Below are 21,071 nucleotides of genomic sequence, written 5' to 3'. Positions count from 1 at the left end.
ATCGTTAGATTAGTCGACTAATCGATCAAATAATCGCCCAATTAATCGTTTTCGAAATAATCGTTTCCCCCCAGCACTACTAAATACACAGAAGGGTAATCACAGAACAAGACACAGCTGGGCAGGGGAGGAGAAACACAAGGACAACAGGTGAACACAATTGGGTAATCAGGGAGGGAAACAGACAGAAAGCAGACAGGCAGGAAACGGGGGTGAACACTTTACACAATAAAACCCAAAGACAAGAAAATCACCAACACAGACAAAACTACAAACGTGACATAACATGAGAATCGTGATAGAATCGTGACAGAACCCCCCCCTCAAGGGACGGATCCCAGACGTCCCAAAAAAAAAAAAAAGGTCCAGCAGGGTGGGTGGAGGGGGACCGGAGGGAGGACACATAACTAGGGCCAAGAAAGGGTGGGTGGAGGGGGTCTGGAGGACGGGTGGAGGGCGGACGGCCCGGGGGAAAGGCAGAGACCAAGGAGGGGGTCTCGGGCGGAAGGCCCAGGGGCAAGGCAGAGACCAAGGACGGGGTCTCGGGCAGAAGGCCCTGGGGCAAGGCAGAGACCAAGGAGGGGGTCTCGGGTGGACGGCCTGGGGGCAAGGCAAAGTTCAAAAAGGTGCGAAGGCCACAGCGGGCAAACTCAGGGGGCCGTGCATGAGGGCAAAAGCAGCGGCAGGAAGAGTCAGGGGGCCGGGCCCGAGGACGAAGACCGCGGCACTCAGGGGGCCGGGCTCGAGGGAGAAGACCGCGGCACTCAGGGGGCCGGGCTCGAGGGCGAAGACCAGACAGCTCCGGAGGCCGGGCAGGACCCGGTGTCGGCCGAACAGGAACCGGAGCCAGTGGGACAGGCTTGGGCAGGATCCCCCACGGAAGAGGACCAGTAGTTGGCAGGACCCCCGGTGAGACAGGTGATGGTGGGGCCTCCAACGGAACAGGACAAGGGGCTGGCAGGACCCCCGGCAGAAGAGTTGTCGGCGGGACCCCCAGAGGAACAGGACATAGGATTGGCAGGACCCCCGGCAGGAGAGCAGTCGGCGGGACCTCCAACGGCACAGGACATAGGGTTGGCAGCACCCCCGGCAGAAGAGCAGCCGGCAGGACCCCCGGCAGGAGAGTAGTCGGCGGGACCTCCAACGGGACAGGACATAGGGTTGGCAGGACCCCCGGCAGAAGAGTAGTTGGCAGGACCCCCGGCAGGAGAGTAGTCGGCGGGACCTCCAACGGGACAGGACAAGGAGCTGGTAGGACCCCCGGCAGAAGAGCAGTCGGCGGGGCCTCCAACGGCACAGGACAAAGGGTTGGCAGGACCCCCGGCAGGAGAGCAGTCGGTGGGACCTCCAACGAGATGGGACAAAGAGCTGGCAGGACCCCCGGCAGGAGAGCAGACGGCGGGACCTCCAACGGGACGGGACAAAGGGTTGGCAGGACCCCCGGCAGGAGAGCAGTCGGTGGGACCTCCAACGAGATGGGACAAGGAGCTGGCAGGACCCCCGGCAGGAGAGCAGACGGCGGGACATCCAACGGGACGGGACAAAGGGTTGGCAGGACCCCCGGCAGGAGAGTAGTCGGCGGGGGCCTCCAACGGCACAGGACATAGGATTGGCAGGACCCCCGGCAGGAGAGTAGACGGCGGGACCTCCAACGAGACAGAACAAGAAGCTGGCAGGACCCCCGGCAGGAGAGTAGACGGCGGGACCTCCAACGGGACAGACATACGATTGGTAGGACCCCCGGCAGAGGAGTAGTCGACGGGGCCTCCAACGGGACAGGACATGGAGTTGGCAGGACCCCCAGCGGAACCTCCAACGGACCAGGACATTGGGTAGGGACTTGAGACGTGACTCGAGAGGGAACTAGAGACGGAACTCCAGAGGGGACTAGAGGAGAGACTAGAGGAGGAACAAGAGGAGGGACTAGAGGAGGAACTAGAGGAGGGAACTCGAGAGGGGACTTGAGAGGGGAACTAGAGAGGGGACTCGAGGAGGGACTAGAGAGGGGACTAGAGGAGGGACTAGAGCAGGGACTAAAGGAGGGACTAGAGGAGGGACCTCGAGAGGGGACTGGAGAAGTGACTAGAGGAGGGACTAGAGATGGGACTAGGGAATTGACTAGAGGCGGGACTTGAGTAGGAACTCGAGAGGTGACTGGAGAGGGGACTCGAGAGGTGACTGGAGAGGGGACTCGAGAGGGAACTGGAGATGGGACTCGAGAGGGAACTGGAGATGGGACTTGGGAAGGGACTAGAGAAGGGACTTGGGAAGGGACTAGAGGAGGGACTAGAGAGGTGACTAAAAGGGGGACTGGAGAAGGGACTAGGGAAGTGACTAGAGGAGGGACTTGAGAAAGGACTTGAGAAAGGAATTGAGAAGGGACTATGGCAGCTGGGACCAGGACTGGGGCCGGAACCATGGCTGCTGGGGCCGGAACCATGGCTGCTGGGACCGGCACTGGAGCCGGAGCCGCTGGAGTACGGGCTGGAATCCTGGCCTTGCATCTTCCACAGACCTTTTGGAGGCTCCGTGGACCTCCAAACGCCAGACGGGTTCCTGAGAAAAGTTCTGAGAAAACAGAGGCCTGGACCATGGCTGTGTGGGCCAGGTAATCGAGCAAGGAAACATAGCTCTGCGGGCCGGTACTGGTGCATGGATCCATGGCTGTGGAAACCGGAACTGAAGCCGGGATCATGGCTGTTGGAGCACGGGCTGGAATCCTGGCCCTGCGTCTCCTAGAGGCTCTTTGGAGACTCTGTGGACCTTCAACAGGACAGTAGTTGGATCCCAGGAAAGGGTTAGAAGCTTGTGCCAATTCCTCAGGGCTACTTGAAAAGGTTTGTAGCCACTCCGGCAACAAGCTCCTGAGCCAGGGCTTGCGAGCAACCTCCCGGCGTGCCTCCTTCAAAGCAGCCTCTTTACCCCGTCTAGATGAGGCGTTCTTCCAGGTGTAAAAAATGTACTCCAGAGAATACCCAAGACATTCCGCCTGTGGGGCCAAAACATTGAAATCTGCTGAGTCCAAATGTGGTCGGTTCATTCTGTTACGAATGGGTGAAGCAGGTAGGACTCAAATGCAGAATAACGAAAAGCGAGCTTTATTAAATAAATTAAAGCTGTGACAAAACAAGGCAGAATCCAAAATATCCAACACCAACGAGCAGCACAAGGAACACAGACCGTGGAATGACATGGAGGGGAAACAATGAACCGACATGGAACACAGGGGAAGACTAGACTAAATACACAGAAGGGTAATCACAGAACAAGACACAGCTGGGCAGGGGAGGAGAAACACAAGAACAGGTGAACACAATTGGGTAATCAGGGAGGGAAACAGACAGAAAGCAGACAGGCAGGAAACGGGGGTGAACACTTTACACAATAAAACCCAAAGACAAGAAAAACACCAACACAGACAAAACTACAAACGTGACATAACATGAGAATCGTGATAGAATCGTGACAACCAAAGCACTATCATTGCCTCCTCATCGTCCGTTTGACTGTGCCATCAACCTGTTACCTGGTGCACCCATCCCTAGGGGGCGCTTATATTCTATCTCAGGACCAGAGCGGGCGGCCATGGATGACTACATCTCCTCCTCACTGAAAGCAGGGATAATCCGTCCCTCTTCTTCACCTGCGGGCGCAGGATTCTTCTTTGTGGGGAAGAAGGATGGGTCTCTAAGACCATGCATTGACTACAGCCCATTAAATGACATTACGGTGAAAAACCGCCACCCACTCCTGCTGATGTCTTCAGCTTTTGAACTACTTCAGTCAGCTAAGGTGTTCACCAAGCTCGATCTGAGAAATGCCTACCACCTCGTCAGGATTAGAGAGGGTGACGAGTGGAAAACGGGGTTCAACACACCTAGCGGACATTACGAATACAGGGTTATGCCTTTTGGACTATGCAATGCTCCTGCTGTTTTTCAAACTATGGTCAATGACATTTTGAGAGAATTTTTTAATGTGTCTGTTTTCGTGTATTTGGCCGATATTCTGATTTTCTCTCCAGATATTTAGTCTCATGTCAGGCATGTCCGCCAAGTCCTCCAGAAGCTTCTGGAGAATCAGTTGTATGTGAAAGCTGAGAAGTGCGATTTCCATGCAACCACTGTCTCTTTCCTGGGCTACATTATCACCGCCAATCAGGTCCAGATGGATCTGTCCAAGGTCAGTGCGGTGACAGACTGGCCTACTCCAGATAGCTGCAAGACAGTCCAACAGTTCCTGGGGTTTGCCAACTTTTACCGAAAGTTTATACGCAACTTCAGTTCTGTAGCCGCTCCTCTACATGCTCTCACCTCTTCTAAAGTTTCCTTTCAGTGAACCCAGGCCGAGTCTGCTTTCCAGTGCCTCAAGAAAGGATTCACCACGGCACCCGTACTCACTGTTCCAGATCCCCAGAGATAGTTTATGGTTGAGGTTGACGCGTCCAACGAGGGCATAGGGGCTGTGTTGTCCCAGAGGTCCTCCAAGGATAACCGGATGCACCCCTGCGCTTATCTATCGCGCAAGTTGACCTCAGCTGAAAAGAACTATGATGTGGGGAACAAGGAGTTACTAGCTGTCAAAGAAGCTTTGGAGGAGTGGAGACACTGGCTCGAAGGGGCGGAGCAACCGTTTGTTGTGTGGACAGACCACAAGAACTTAGAGTATGTCAGAAAAGCCAAGAGACTCAATTCACGTCAGGCCCGGTGGACTCTGTTCTTTAGTAGGTTTAACTTTACGTTATCCTTTAGACCCGGTACGCAAAACCGTAAGCCAGACGCACTGTCTCGTCTCTTTGAGCCTGTCCCGAATGCCAAGAAACCTGAATCAATCCTTCCACTAAACTGTGTGGTTGGGTCGGTAACTTGGCAGATAGAAACAGATGTGAAGCAGGCTAATGTTGTGAGCCCGGCACCTAGTGAGTGTCCAGACAACCGTTTGTTTGTCCCTGTGTCTTTACGCTCTCAGGTAATCCACTGGGCTCACACGTCCAAGCTCACATGCCATCCGGGGGTCCGGCGAACTATGTTTGCCATAAAGCAGCGGTTCTGGTGGCCGGCTATGAGAAAAGAGGTCTCTGAATATGTGGCGGCCTGTCCAGCGTGCACCCGGAATAAGACTTCTTCCCAGGCCCAGGTGGGTCTGCTCCAGCCCCTCCCAGTGCCTCAACGACCATGGTTGCATATCTCCATGGACTTTGTGACTGGATTCCCACCTTCCAAAGGTAACACTACCGTCCTTACAGTGGTGGATCGGTTCTCAAAGATGGTATATTTCATTCCTCTGCTCAAACTTCCCTCTGCCAAGAAAACGGCAGAGGTCATGCTTACTCATGTGTTCAGAATTCATGGTTTTCCCAGCGACATAGTTTCAGACAGAGGTCCTCAGTTCACTTCCATCTTCTGGAAGGAGTTTTGCCAGCTCCTCGGCGCCACCGTCAGCTTGTCCTCCGGTTATCACCCGCAGTCCAACGGTCAGACAGAACGCCTGAATCAGGACCTCGAAACCTGCCTCAGGTGTCTCGTTTCCCAGAAGCAATCCACTTGGAGCGATCATCTGACCTGGGTAGAGTATGCTCACAACACTCTTCTATCGGCTGCCACTGGTCTCTCCCCGTTCCAGTGTGCGAACGGATATCAGCCTCCTCTCTTCCCTGCCAATGAAGAAGAAGTCAAGGTGCCACCCGCGCACGCTATGGTTCGACTCTGTCAGCGGGTCTGGGCCGGTGCTCGGCAGGCGCTACTCCGGACCTCGACCCGGATGAAGTCAGCGGTGGATCGTCACAGACGTGCGGCCCCCCTCTACAAGCCGGGACAGAAAGTCTGGCTCTCTACCAAGGACCTACCTCTTTATGTTCATTCCAAGAAGTTGGCACCGAGGTTTGTGGGTCCTTTCCCAGTCTCAAAAATCATTAACCCCATCTCTGTGCGCCTCAAACTCCCCAGGTCCTTGAAGATTCATCCTACGTTTCATGTCAGCAAACTCAAGCCAGTTAAAGAGAGCACTCTGGTTCCCCCCTCCACCCCGAATAATTGATGGTGGCCCGGTGTACATGGTCAGGAAACTTTTGTCGGTCCGCAAACGGGGCCAAGGACGCCAATTCTTGGTCGATTGGGAGGGATACGTTGCTGGGTCTCCTCGACTTTCGTGGTGGATAAAACACTCATAAATGACTTCTATGATCGCCACCCTGAGCAGCCTGGGCAGTCGGGAGTCGGCCCTAGAAGGGGGGGTACTGTTGTGTCCCGTCAATTATCTTAGTTTGTTATGTATTTGTCACGTTCATGTTTGTTTTGTTTGTTTCACTTCCTGTTTTATTTTGTACTCCTTGTCTCATTCCAGGTGCCTTTACTTCCTTGGTTCTTGTTTCCCGCCATCGTCAGCGTCTGCCCCGCCCCTGATTGTTTCCACCTGTTCCCACTTACCTCTTGTATATATTGCCCTGTCTCCTTGTTCGTCATGCCAAGAAGTCAGATCCAAGCAGCCATAGAGAGACCAAGTACCTTTTGTGATATCCTCCATGAGAGCGTTTTGTTTTGTGACCGTTTTGTCACTCCCTCTGTAAAGAGTGTTTCTTTGTTTTTTGATCCATTAAAGTTTATTTTTCTTCAAACATTTTCGTCTCCGGGTTGTGCAATTGAGTCCTCATATCAGTGAGTCACGGTTCCTAACACAATGCTTTTTTCAAAAGGCTTCGATTCATTCAGTTATTGTCCAATCTATATTAGTTTAAAAATAGCTGGGATAAAGTGGAAGATGAGTTTACCAACCTTTTAGACTATATCTTATGTACATGTTGTATTATTGATTAACTGTTGCACATTCCTTAGACCAGTGGTTCCCAACCTTCCCTTTGTGAATTGTTTCCACTTCCGCGCCATCCTTTAATTTCTTCATACAGCGGGAATCCAAATGAATTAATCCTGAGTCCAATAACCATCAAAGTCACTCCAATAGTGCTTCTTAATTACGCTTTCATCCTCCTTTAACAAAATACTTCACATTCATCCATCCAGTTTGTGACAGTAGTTGTAGCATTGTTGAGACTTTTAAACTTTAATTACCGCTGTTGCGGGGGGGGGGGGTGCAACTTCCAACAGGAGTCATTTGGGGGGGCTCTTGGGAAAAAAGGTTGGGAACCACTGCCTTAGACTATTTTGCACATTCCTGCACAAAATAATCAATTGTAAAACTGCACAGCTCTTTCATTTTGAATTCAGATATATTGTACATATTTTATAGTTATTTTTACATCCTTATTTTCGTTTTTTCTTCTATTAGTCATTTCAGTTTTCTGAACATAATTGTTATGTTTTTGTATTTTTATTTTATTGTTTCATATATTCATGTGTCTTGATTTTATTGAATAATTTATTTTATATTTAATTTTAAATGAGCTTACTATCTTTACGTCATGCACCAATACATCAACACACATTTCTTGGATGTGAAAACCTAGTGACTATAAACCAGAGTCTGATTCTGAATGACATGAACGCTCTGGTCTTATTCACATTGATGTGAGTCCAGCTGAAATATATGTGGAAGAGCATTGAAACTATGCTCAAACATTATCTAGTGTTTATTTGTTCGATAAGGAAAATGAAATGGTATTATCTCTGTGTTTGTTAACTGTGTACAGAAGCTGCACTGAGTTAAAAATCAGTCAGTCGATCGATGGCATTTATCACTCCACCACTGACAGCCAATTGAAATCATTGGGTCATGACAACTATCTTAAATGATGTGTATTTAAGGATTTTGAATGCATGCAATGTGTTTATTTTCCTAATAGTATTTTATTATTAAAATGAATATAGATATACCAAAAACTGAAACCTGCTCAAATGTTGGGTTTTGATTTTCAAGGAAGGTGTCACATATGAGTATTTTAATCCAATAGGACAACACCTTACTTATTGGACAGTATTGATACTGTCCAATACTAAGATCATATTAGTCAGAATAAAGTAATGTAGTCGAGCTGGATTTCCTTGATTCCTTCTCTTTGTATTATATCTATTCATTTAACACTTCAGTTTGCAACATATACTGTAAACTGAATCAACACTCCCTTTATAAAATAAGCCTTACTTTTTATTTAGAGTTTAGCATCCTGAAAAAACAGCAAATGTTTTTGTTCGAGTCTCTTTCACACAGTCCTTTCTGGTGTGTCCACTAGCTTTCTAAGGCAGGACAATAAAGGCATATTTTCAAAGAATGCTTATCGGAGTTGATAGCAATAATGTTTAGCAATAACAAAAGAAAGTACACATAATAGCACTGTGCTTATCATCTGCAGAGCCAGACACAAGTATTTCTATTTCTCGTGTGAAAATAAGTTAAATCAGACTTTTTAAGTTGAGTAGTGGTGGTCTAATTACAGCGTCAGTGTAATTGCATTCATTTATTCATAATTCCATAAATAAAACGAGTGGACATCATTATTGCGGGATAGTCTGCTTGTTGTTCTTTGCACCCTGCATGACTTTTCTTTACTTTTGGCCTTTGAATTTAAATGTTTTATTTTTTACCTATTGACTATGTTGTTAAAACAAAAACAAACTAGCCAATAAAAAAATGCTAAAATGTTTACACACCGTTTACACTGGCCATCATCCAAGTGACACTTCAAAACGATCCAAACTCTTTTTTAATCTTATTAAAACCTGTAGGGTGCAGCTGCTATTCAATGCTAGTCATTAACATTTATGGCAGGATTGTTAACTCATTTAATGAGCTAAACTAGATAAACTAGAGGAGCAGGTAAGCTTTCCAAACTTAAAATATAGGACAACTCCTCAGGTAAAATAACAAAAAATGCAAATGTGAACTACATCATCATCATCATCATCATCTATGAAAACACTAGGGAACTCTGAATGGCACAACAGTGCTTTGTAAACAGAAGTCATCATTTCCCATTAGTGGCAACTGATTAGATGATAAGTAGAGCTGTTCCATCACATAAATACTTATCAATAAAGAGATACACCAGCAGATAGTGCTACTGATGTTAAAAACTCCTTACTCGGAGGTTCAACAGTAAAAGTTGAATTCTGAATCGGAGAGCTCTCTGGAATGTGAGCTATTCCCTTTCACCCGAGACTCACCTGTTGTCTCGCCATATTGTCTGGAGCAGTGGTTCCCAAACTTTTTGTGCCCAAGGCACACCAAAGGACAAGTAAAAATCTATTGTGCAAAATAGCCCTTATAACACGTGTTATCACTCATATCATGTAAAATATCTGTATTATCTGCATAATTATTTACTAATGCCAAATAAAATGTGACAAAGACAACTATATTACTCATGAAATATTTATTAACGAAATATTTCAGAAATTAATTTGAAACGTTATCAAATTAGGCTTCATCAAAGCAGCAACACACTCATTTAAACCAGACAGGTCACAACATTAAACATGAGACAAAGGAAATTCAGCACAGAGAACTGTCAATGCAAGGAAGCTGTATTGTCCATGGTCCTGAACTACAAATTATAAATGTAACATTTCAGCAGAGATGGGGTCGTTACTAAAAAAAAAGTAATATATTACATATTACTTTAAAAAAAAAAAGTAATATATTACACTACTTCGTTACTCTCTACATAAAGTAACTCGTTACTTTACTCGTTACTTTACTCGCAGGGCCGGCCCGCCCCTCCCTGCAGGCAGATCACGCAGACTGCTAAAGTTTCAAATGTTCTCTTTAGTTCAGTTTCCATTGTCGCATAAGACTGATCCAGATCCTGAATGTTTTCCTATCTGACCATGGCTGTCCTCTGTCTCCTGCTATCTTTATATTTTGCGCAGTCTATCTCTGCTCACGCTGTTGCGTCGGCGTGTTCTCCTGCGTGTTGGCCATGTGTTGCACTGGAACCAGACACCGCAAAGACTTCAGCCGAGAACGTACAATAACTCTCCTTACCAGCAGGCGGCGGGAGTGTGTATTCGTCATTCAAAACAGGCAACAACCGGAAGACAGAAGAAGAACAGACTGTGATATAAACAAACAACAAATAGCGTGTGCGGTAGCTCCACCTTAGCACTTGTTCTTTGCAGGTGCTTGTTGAGGTTTGACGTGGTGTTTACAGCAGTATATAACAGCTTCTGGCCCGGACACAGTTTGCACCTCACCGTCACATTCCTGTCTATTCTTCGGATGAACTCAAAATAATGGGCATACCTCCACCCCTCGAGAGTTATCGCTGACTCAGCCATGTTTATGCAGCACTGCACGCGGAGATGTGGACGCGCAAGTCGCGCAGATTACGTACATATAAACCTACAAAGTACTGATATAGTAAATTAAAAAATAATTATTTTTGTGTAGTTGTATATTGCAATAATAACGTATGGTTGTCACACAATCCCACGGCACACCCGGACTTGCCTCACGGCACACCAGTGTGCCGCGGCACACCGTTTGGGAACCACTGGGGAGAACCCCTCACACAGATACTGTAGCTGGCACTCTCACAGTGTGCACTCCCACACACAGGAAACACTGACAAGAAATGATTCCTCAAACCACACGAGACAAAGTTTAGAGGAAAACTCTAAAAGGAGTCAAAAGCAGAGACTTACCTTACCGTGTCCTCTTTGATTCCAGCTCAAGCCTTCTCCAGATGGGAGCCTGAGCAGCGCAGAGCCCCCTCCCTCAGCTGGCGGATGGGGGCATAGTCCACCAGTGGAGGGCTGACAGTCACAGCAAGTCCGGGGCAGGAGGCACAACAGTTAAGAAGAGTGTGTGAGCTACTCCAAGAGAGTAAATAAGTCCCAGGTGCTGCTAGAGTGACGGTCTGACAGGTACACACAGACGGGACGGACACAAAGACAAAAAGGATTCAAAAGAAGCAGAGATGCCTCTGTGTGCTGTTTCTGTGTGAATCAGAGTGTTTATGTGAAGAGTAGGAGGGGAGTCAAGAGAAGGAGGAGGCTCCACGCTTGCTCACTTGTTGCTCAGTAATAATCTCAGGCAGCTGGTTTTTCAGGTCCTTCCGCCTGGACCTTAGGTGTGCCGCGGCCACTGATCAAAAATCATTGGCTCCTCTTAAAAATTGTCCGCTCTGCTCGGCTCTCACAATGACTACTGCCTCTCAAAATCAGACTGGCTGCATCACACAGGAACTGCAGAGGGTGAGGCGCTGTGAGATTTGTCAAGATAGATGAAAATAACCCAAAATAACACATCATATATTAAAAGCATTGTTACTTGAAAGACATTTTTTTATATTCTTATATATTGAGTGCATTTTCTTATATTGTGTGCATGGCTGCATGCATAGGCCCTATACTGAAAATTGTATTCAGGCATGTGAGTGTGTCTTTCAATCTAATCATTATCCCTTATTTGGGTATTAAGACTGCATGTGTGTGCACGTTTTTGCGTGTGAAGACAAAGTATGTGACTTCAAAGTTATCACAAATCCATTCATCCTTGCACGAACATGCTTCATGTATGTAGTTGAAAATTAACTGAATTACACTGCTTGTTCAAAGGGTACTGGGTGTGTTTGTACAGAAGAAAAGACATGCAACAGTGTTGCCTCTTCTTGTTCTCAAAGGTCAGGACAATGAGTTCCATTGAAGCACTTGGCAACATTTGTTAGGAAGTTTTATACTGAACAGGAAATATGTTTTTATTGGCATAATCTTCCTGTAACTGTCTGTTTTACGCTTAATGTAGCACACAAGCTCCTGTAACACATCCCTCGTCTTTCCCAAAACGGTGCCAATAAGTCGTCAGGATCTCGCCTCGTGTTACCTCCAGGGGCTAGGTGGTGCCTCCGACTATAAAGCAAGTCAGTGTTGGGCCTTTGTGAGGAAGTGTAACGAAACTTCATTTGGAAGACACTATTGTTCAGCTTCACCTGATGGCCTGAATATTTTCACACAACGTGTCCCTGTGTCCTTAATTGAGCTTCTGTGGTGAAGGGACATTACAAAAGTCTGAAAGCTCCAGTTTCACAGAGCATTACCATTCATTGTCTTGGTTTCAGTCAAAAGTGTAGACACCATGTGGGGAAAATGTGTTTAAATCAGCCTGCACATTGAGGATCAGGCTACATATCTAAAGCTCACAAAATGATTTATATTAATGTGATTTATTTATAGTTTTTTTTAATGCCGTTTACAATTTGCAAATGGAATTTAATTTTGTATTTGTTCATTTTATAATGAAAATCTAGGGTTACGGTTTAAAGCAAAAGAACAATAACATTGTACAATACAATATGAGATATAAAGTTTGTATCTGAGTTACTATAAAATGCTCAATTATTGTGAATAGCTTATGAACTGATGAATAAAATGTGACTTACTACCCTTTCAGTCTTAGAGCTTCAATACAATTGTTATCAAAGCCCATTTGCTAAAGTTAACATGCTAACTACGTCCATGCTGCTAGCATGTTGATGCTAAGCAGGTTTAGCCTAGCGTGTTAGCATGCTAACATCAGAGACATGTTCAAGTCCGAAATTATACAATTTCAAATAAAAGCAATAACTGTGGCTTGATATTGAGTAAGAACATGTTTTTATGAACCACACAGCTTCCGGTCTTCCTCGACCCGACCGGAGAAAAAGACGTGCTGCAGGCAGTAGAAATACATTGCTTTTAAAATCGTGCTGTGCAACACGAAAAAAAGGGGCAAATCGTATTAGTGAACACAAATCAATAGATTAAAAATCGTGTTGGTGAACACGTAATACCGTGAGACTGGGTTGGCCAACCATACAGTAGGTGTCAATTTATGATGACTAATGCCTCACTTAAGATTCCTGAATTGAGCTACTGAGACGAATGCTGACTAATCAGGGAAGGTACCTTCAAAGGAATCTGGAGGCACTGGTTCCGTTAATACCCACCGGGCCACATGATCCGTTCCTCCTAGTGCACATGCATCTTCACGTTCAACAGTAAGGGTCATTGTGAAGAAAAGTTTCCCACCCCCAGCATCATGAGGGTGCTTTTTGTGCTGTGAAAGGAGCGTAGAGGGCAGCAGAGATATCCTTTATCCCACAGCTGTTGATCAGCTCTTTCTAAACTACAGACAGTCTGCTAAATTTGACCTTTGAACTGTTAGTCAGCAGTAACACAGGTATAATGTAAGACAATGGATCTTCTGCATACCTGCTTCTTAATGTTACATAGTGGCCATGTCAGGAAACACATTTTTTTAACTGGATCTGTAACAAAAGATGTAGAAACATATATATTTTGTTCAACCAGTTTTTGCAAAACATTCTTTAAGCTGAGACTGTGCCATTGTTTTCGCTTTGTTGCTTTTTTCCCCTTAATGTAATAATGAAGTAGTTTGTCAGTGAGAAATGGATGAGAGACATCTATTGTCATGAGCAGCCAGTCATCTGTCTTCATGGCTGACATGAGGAAACGGCAGCTGTGAAATTCAATAGGTTGTTGAACTTTAGGTCATGACTGTAATGCCATAGCTTACCTTTCATATAATACATTTCATATCCAGTATTGCTTACTGGAAGAATCATTAACTCAACCTTGCTGTCAGTGTCTTTACCATTGAAACAAGGCCCTGACCATACACATTATTAACTGTTGTAATGTCCTTGGGGAAATATGAGGTGCAAGTGACAGGACCACTTTTGTACCATTCTAGCATACAGTAGAATGTAAATGCATGTCACAGTGGTAATGAAGTGTATTTTATTTCATAACCTTGTATGGGAGTCAAGCCAATACCAATGGGACTGTTTGATTCATGAATTCTGTAATCTCTTGAATAGAAAAGCAAAACAATTGAGAAAAAACAAGTGATGAGTGGATGATAACGAGAGAACAATATTGCATGTTCCTGAGCGATGATGGACGGGTATAAGGTAATTATAAAAGTTTATATTTGCATGATTTGGCCCCACTTGGTGTCTAAAATGTTTTTATCATCACTTTTGGGTCACAGAGCCAGGCACCTGTTTTCCTGCTAGATCTTGTAACAACACAAAACCCTCCAGCTATTAAAGTGATATTTTAATCTCTTAACACTATTTAATGTATCTAGATAAATATATTTCACTTAAAATATTTGCAATTTTAATCTTCTTTTCCAAGTTGCAATATCGTTTTATAGATCAAATTATATGGTAGAAGGAAGTGAGATATTTTTGCTTATTTTATAAAAAACAGGACATTTAAAAGCATTGTTTTGTAAGAACATATTTAATACTGGAAAATAACATTTAGTAATTCAATGATTTACCTCTCCAAAAAAAGGATGCTTACTGTCGCTCTGTAATTTGAATGTAATGACAATTTGAAATGCACAAACAAGCAATAGTGCTAAAGAGTGTTTTTATCAGATAAATATGCAATGTGAAGATGATGTGTAAGAAATCCGTGCTATGTTTTATAGCCTACATTGAACATTTTGTTTGAGATTCTGTGTGGCCCCTAAAGTAAAAACAAAACCTAAAATGAACAACTCTAAACATGGCTTTTAAGAATAAGTCTTTATGTATTTCTCTATGTGAAACAAATGGCTATTATACTACACAAATAGAAGCGGATACTGAGATACAGAGACAGAGACCATCTCTGAGAAATAAGTACAGAACATGAAAATACACATACCGGTATTATAGAACTGTAAATTATTGCTTGTTTTGCTACTTTGTTTTCTGGATTTCTACAATACGAGACACAATATTCATATTTCAACAGAAACAGTACAACAGTGACAAACGGTATTATTGACCTTTTTAGTAGACGTTCCCCAGAAATTAAAGAAACATTCAAACAGAGTCCATGTTGAACACAACACAATGACAGTTGGTTTTTGATCGCGCATCTTCAGGACTTATTACAAATTTGTGTATATTTTTTTTACATTACAACATTGCCAAGAGAAGCTGTAACAAACTGCACACTGGGACTGGCCTCAGCAACAAAACAACACTTGGCATATTTACATTAATATACAATTTCATTTCAACTGTGACCAAAATGCACCCGGTTTTAAACACCATGACCACGAGAGTAAAAAAATCTTCATGAGTGTCTTCCTCCTGCTCCGCTGCTTCCTCTTTACCATAATGCACCTCAGTAGTTCCACCAATCTTCTGTCTGCTTACATAACTGTGAGAGCTTTACTGTAGTGCCTTTAAAACTGCACTCTGCCAACATTTTAAACAACTGTTGAACTTTCTCAGCAGATAAAATGAATGTTCCTTGCAGACAAACACCAAAAACAAAGACATTGATTTTGCTCTGCGGTGTTATCCTGTCTCATTTAAAACCTTTAACTACAACTTTTTAGTGGTTCACTTCCAAAGATCCAAAAGAAGGCTTGAAATTCTCCAAGGTTCACACTAGCAAAAGGAAGTAGAGTGTTTCTCTCACTGCAATATGCTGGTGAAAAGGCTAACCAGGTGTTCAGCTTGAGATAAACAAAACAATTAAAGAAATGCAATGTGCTTCCTACTTTGTCTAGAGAAGGACTACTTTATGTGAAGGAAACAAACAAAACAGTGACAATAAAGTGCTCACATGCAGATGGGTTTTTCATTTTGCTTACTGCTATTGTTACGTAGCAAAAAAGTATTTTTAGATTTCATGCTGCCAAATGACAAAGAAGGGTTAGACTCACCGCTGACACTCAAAAGCCCTGTCGGGAACATTTGTTCATGCTGTTTCATAAGCTCTGAAATATTGTATTCCATATTGTATCATTAAAATGATACAGGATTATGGGGAGAATTAATTTAAAAAAGGGAACAAATTTGGTTTGGAGACTGTCCACTGAACTAGATACTTATGAAATAAAACATGATGGATAAAAAGGGTTGGGAAATATGATTCCTTTCTACTCACTTGAACAAAAAATTTGAGTGTAAGAAATGTTTATGGGGTGAGTGAATGCTTTGGTTGATATTTCATCAGGCTACCTAATTTTCCCTTTTGTTCAGCAAAATGCTTTGAAACAAAAAATTCTTAAAAGGAATATTCCACAGACCAACTGTTCAGCTATTTACAGCGGGAAACAGCGCAGTATTTGGTGCGAGAGACGGTCAAAAGCCTCGCAACTGCTTGGAGATATCTAGAGATACTCAGTGCAAAACAAGCAGTCGTAGGTTTCAGAAGAAAACCTGACACATAGAAATTGGGTTTGATCAAACAGCATGACATTAAAGATGTGAGCTACAACAAACAGAATCAGAAAAAAAAATCCACATCCCAAACCTCTTGAAGAAAAATGAGGGGGATGAACTGTCTCTGATCCATCAAATCCCAACAAAAGCGACAAATGCACATTTGTCAAAAGTGTCAAACACCATTCGGCTTTTTTCCCCCCTAAGACGTCACTTTTAAACTCTGCGCGGGGATATGCACTTGCGTCAAAAGCTTCACACCTGTCATCACAAACAACAATAAAAAACACCTCAGCTCCTCATCTACGGAATTAACTAAGCATGCAAAAAGTGTTGGGGTATCAAATACATAGTAAGAATACACATCTAGTAGTTCAGCAAAAAACAACACCTCTCCAAATAAAAAAGACAATAAGCAAAAAACGAGCAACAAAAAAGAAAGAAAGTCAAACAGCCACCACAACTTTGTTAGTCACATATGTCGCTTCGTGCTGTGTGTGATGTTAAATAGGTTCCTTTTTCTTGATATATCTCGTTAGTATTTGTGTTTCTGTACGTATTTTTTGTAATACAGTATATACATGCAGACAAGAGCGGGAACATCACACACTCAATCTTGATGCAAGTTGAAGCGACAAACCAGCAGATATGAAAATGAAAAAGAAGAAAAAAATAGTAGTATATTTGTTAATCTGAAACACAATTTAAAAAAGAAAAAATATGTCTTTGTTTAACCAAAGACTATTGTAGACACACGACTGTGAGACGAAGGGATAGGTAAAAGCTAACAAGCTAACTAACTAGCAAGCTACTGAGCAGGACTAGCAATGAGAGCTGAGAGTGTGTGATTAGTGACAGGTGCCTGCGTTGGGACAGGTATGCCCGCCCCTCTTGCTGAAAACGAGGGGGGGTTTGTGGGGTGGAGGCAAAAGTGCCCGCCGCTCCCCACGCTGTCCGCAGAATGTGATGAGTGTGTGTGTGATTCTCATCCATCCCCTTCAAGCCGCCTCATTCCATCGCCACGCTCCCCACAAACACCGTCTTCGAGCAATGTCTGTTGGTTTGTTTTTAACTTGTAGTTGAACTGAAATGAGGGGCATCGACGCTCTCTGTGAGTGCAGAGACGAGAGAGAGAGGGCAGGTGTGTTGCGGGTTTAAAGGGCGGTCGGGGGCCGCGCCCGGTGTCGGGGGGAGGCCTCTCTAGTTGAAGACTTTGGGGGGTTCATCTGGACGTCTGGTCTGGACAATCAGCTGCTTTGGCCGCGCCGCCTCGTCCTCCTCCGTCTCGCTCTCGCACACGTGGACCACCACGCTGGGGGTGGACTCTGTCCCGGCGTGGAGCTCGTACTTTTCACCTGGAAGAGAGGAAGAGTAGAAGAAGGGGATAAAATAAAAATGATACATTCAATTCATTTGTAACAATGACATTTGTGAAGAACTGAACTTATTGTCTTCAATTGTCATGATATCTTTTGTTATTTCTTCTTGCTTTTATTTATATTCTGGTATAAGTAAGTCCTTCACTCTTTCTCTTTTCTTTCTTCTGTCTGGCAGGTTCAGGGTTTTTGTTGTTGTGTCATTTGGTTTTATGGATTTGGAGTTCAACAAACTAAAAAGAACACCTTATAAAACAAACATTGCTGGCCCTCCACTGGGGTCGAATAGACCTTAATCTATGAATTCTAGAAAAAACGTAAATGAAAATAGTGCAATGAAACAGAGTACGATACATTTGAATAAAATAGTGCATGTGAAATAACATAATCATAATATCAACAAAGCCAAATTCACAATAGATAAATAAATAAGAGAACTAAGCAGACCTCTACATCTTATCTTATCTTTATTGTTTTAATCAAATTATTTATTTCATCATTATTGATAGGGAGATCAACGCTTAAGCAGCTCTGGTTGAAATACCATGATTGTGAGTTTCATAATTATTTTTATTGTTACTTTTTATAACACCCTGAGGTTGTTTCTACAGCACAAAACGATCTACAGTTTGTCTTTCCAGTGCATCGAAGCATTCGGGATCAGGTCGGCACATGGTTTCAAAGCCACTTGCTAGATTGTATCACAGTTGCCATGGAAATGAGATCAGACAGCTGGCAGACAGGAGGAAATTGGTCTACTGGCATTTTCAATGTGGTGCCAAACAGAAGGACGGAGCGTGAATAGAGTCCTGCTGTTACCGCGGGGACCTGACAGGGGGAGGCAGCGTGCCGTGCTGCTGCCCAACGCTAATCTGATCTCAGATGCCAGGATGTGAGGCGTGGAACAAAGCCATTTCCTGATTCCTCGTGTTGCTATGGTAACAGCAGAAAGTGTCCAACGTGATCCTCTGAGCTGGACACTGTGTGTGTGTGTGTGTGTGTGTGTGTGTGTGTGTGTGTGTGTGTGTGTGTGTGTGTGTGTGTGTGTGTGTGTGTGTGTGTGTGTGTGTGTGTGTGTGTGTGTGTGTGTGTGTGTGTGTGTGTGTGTGTGTGTGTGTGTGTGTGTGTGTGTGTGTGTGTGTGTGTGTGGGAAGTTGAATCATGCTTTTGTTGATGATAAAAAAGATAATAGTGTTCAAATAAATACTGACAAGAAGTGATGTTTCCCAGCTCGACGTGCAGTTATGCTGAGATGGAAGGAAGCTGCCCCACCCATTCTCTCCACCCAATAATGTTGTGCCTAAATAAATAAAAAAAACGGTGCAATGCTGCGGTGGATTTGGTAAAAAATGTAAAGAGATTTGGAGGCCCTGCTCTGAGACATATCTTCAGGGCTCTCAAGGGGTATGAGTATGCTGTGTTTGTAACTGACCTCTTATACATAACCCCAATATTACGAAACATTTTATTAAGATGATACTATTGCTATTATTAATATTATTATGGTTAGCTTATTGGCTTCCCTGGGATAAAATTGTCTTGGAGAAAGGGAAATTGCTGCTTCAAGACCAGACATCCCAATAATACGCACTGAATAAAAACAGATGTGCAAACCTCAGCCTGAAATAGAAAACAACCAGAAGATAAATCGCACTAACTCTGTTAAGAGCTAAATACATTCAAGGGATATATATTAAAACATACAGACTTTCATACATAGACTCCACCAAAATGACATTTCTCAGTTGAAAAAAAAGTTGATGTTTGCTTGAACCTGCATTTTCAAATGTATTTTCTCCTCTTCCTTATGCCATATCTATTCACATCTTTGGACAGTGTGTGCACAAGTTATTGTATGTTTTATTACCAGTAAGGTTAGTTGGGAGTGGAAGTTAGTTTCTCCCTGATATATGCCCAAACATATACAATATAAAATACTGTTGGGTTGAAAATTAAATCAAATATTTTTGGGAAAAGGATGTAAAAGTAAAAAGCTAGGTTTTCCACTTCACCGGCATGAGCATACCCACTGACACAAACATGGAGACATTGTGGATGTGCCACACATTTCCTTGTGTTAGGTGACATTTTAGAAAGGTTGCTGCAATCTAAAATCTAGTCCTAAAATCTAGTCCGCGAGGCAGACAGAGGAGTTATTATTTCTGAGCGTAGAAGCAGATTAGGAGCGAGACTGCTGGGAGAGCGAATGTTACTGTGCTGAGCTATACTGGATAAAACTGTAAAAGTATGGGAACTGCAAAAATATATATTGGTGGTGCAGTGATTCTGAGCTACAGTAATATCATTACATCAGGTTGTTGTGAAGTATTTGTCTGAATTTTACAATTTTTTAATTGATCATTTTCAAGGGACTTTGCCACACTTACAAATACACAATTCAGAGTTATAATTATTTTAGATTTATCACATAGAACTCTTAGTAATTTCTGAAACTGGGGTTTGTTTAGCTAGCCACTTTCAGGTCATCTATTAGCTACAGATGGCTAATTTAGCTAAAGTAAATTATGTCGGTTGGTATATAGTACTGTCTCTAACTGACTACTTCGGCAGTGGCTCAGTCAGTAGGGGCTTGGACTGTGAGCCGTAGGGTCGCCGGTTCAAGTCTGAACAGACCTAGATATGGAGTGTGGACTGCTACTTGGAGAGGTCCCAGTTCACCTCTTGGGCCCTGCCGTGGTGCCCTTGAGCAAGGCACCGGACCACCCCATTGCTCCCCGGGCGCTGTACAATAGCTGCCCACTGCTCCTAGTACTAGACTCCTGGTACTAGGATGGGTTAAAGGCAGAGGTCAACTTTCACTGTGTTTGCTGTGTGCTCTGCACATGACCATTAAAGAGGGTTTCATCCCTTCGATATCTACTTTTAAAACTAGAACCTAAAAAAAAAGTTTTTAAATATGCCACTGTACATAACAGCATGCTGAAAGGAGTGAATAACTTAATTTATCTTGTATTGTAAGGTAGTACTATTTACGATAAGGGTACATGTACATTTTAAACTCTGTTTGTAAGCTGGGTTTACAGCACATCATTGTTCCTATTTTTTAGACAATTTCCAGAAGGAGGGTTACCCAATGTGAGTGTAAACGTCCGCAAATTAAGAGCCTGACGGAGCTTCCAATCTTACCCTAACTCTGACAGCGTGCAGGCCATGTTCTGAGCAAGTTGTTAGACATCATAACAAATCTAGCTTGTCTTTGCGCAGATCTACTTTGGCTTTGGAAAGCCTGGAAATGAAAGACCATGCAAATCCATAATCAAACACACACAGACACACACAGATGTAAGGATGGATGCATATCTCCTTAGAGATGTCAGAATGCAGGCGGGAGGGTTAAGCACCTTTGACATTGACGGCGAGCACAGTGGATTTAATTTATGGGCTTTAGTTGATTTATTCATGTTTTATGTTGTCACGTGCACAGTAGCACTGGAGAAATTCTATATTGACAGCCTTTTCCCATCAATTTTAAAAGGCCACTCTCTATTCATAATGACATTATCTGAAACGTAATGATAGTTTTAAATACAAATGCATCTGTGATCAGG

General features: G+C 43.7%; 2 protein-coding genes across 4 annotated transcripts in view; both read right to left on the bottom strand.

The window, feature by feature from the left end:
• Positions 1–10,971, bottom strand: part of ncmap (non-compact myelin associated protein) — a 33,037-nt gene extending 22,066 nt beyond the window's left edge. The window contains exon 1 of one of the 2 annotated variants that reach the window (XM_034111893.1): positions 10,593–10,971. The gene's annotated coding sequence lies outside the window, so the exon portion shown is untranslated. The remainder of the gene's footprint in view (positions 1–10,592) is intronic. The other variant, XM_034111894.1, reaches the window with a different exon arrangement.
• A 3,155-nt stretch (positions 10,972–14,126) lies between these two features.
• The window catches only part of rcan3 (regulator of calcineurin 3), a 58,663-nt gene continuing 51,718 nt past the window's right edge, over positions 14,127–21,071 (bottom strand). Inside the window, exon 5 of one of the 2 annotated variants that reach the window (XM_034112039.2) lies at positions 14,127–17,481. In XM_034112039.2, the coding sequence (XP_033967930.1) occupies positions 17,327–17,481 (155 nt within the window). In that variant the 3' untranslated portion in view covers positions 14,127–17,326. The remainder of the gene's footprint in view (positions 17,482–21,071) is intronic. The other variant, XM_034112040.2, reaches the window with a different exon arrangement.

The sequence above is a fragment of the Pseudochaenichthys georgianus genome, chromosome 22, assembly GCF_902827115.2.
Source record: "Pseudochaenichthys georgianus chromosome 22, fPseGeo1.2, whole genome shotgun sequence".
NCBI lineage: Eukaryota > Metazoa > Chordata > Actinopteri > Perciformes > Channichthyidae > Pseudochaenichthys > Pseudochaenichthys georgianus.
This window is presented reverse-complemented; position numbering and strand designations above follow the sequence as displayed.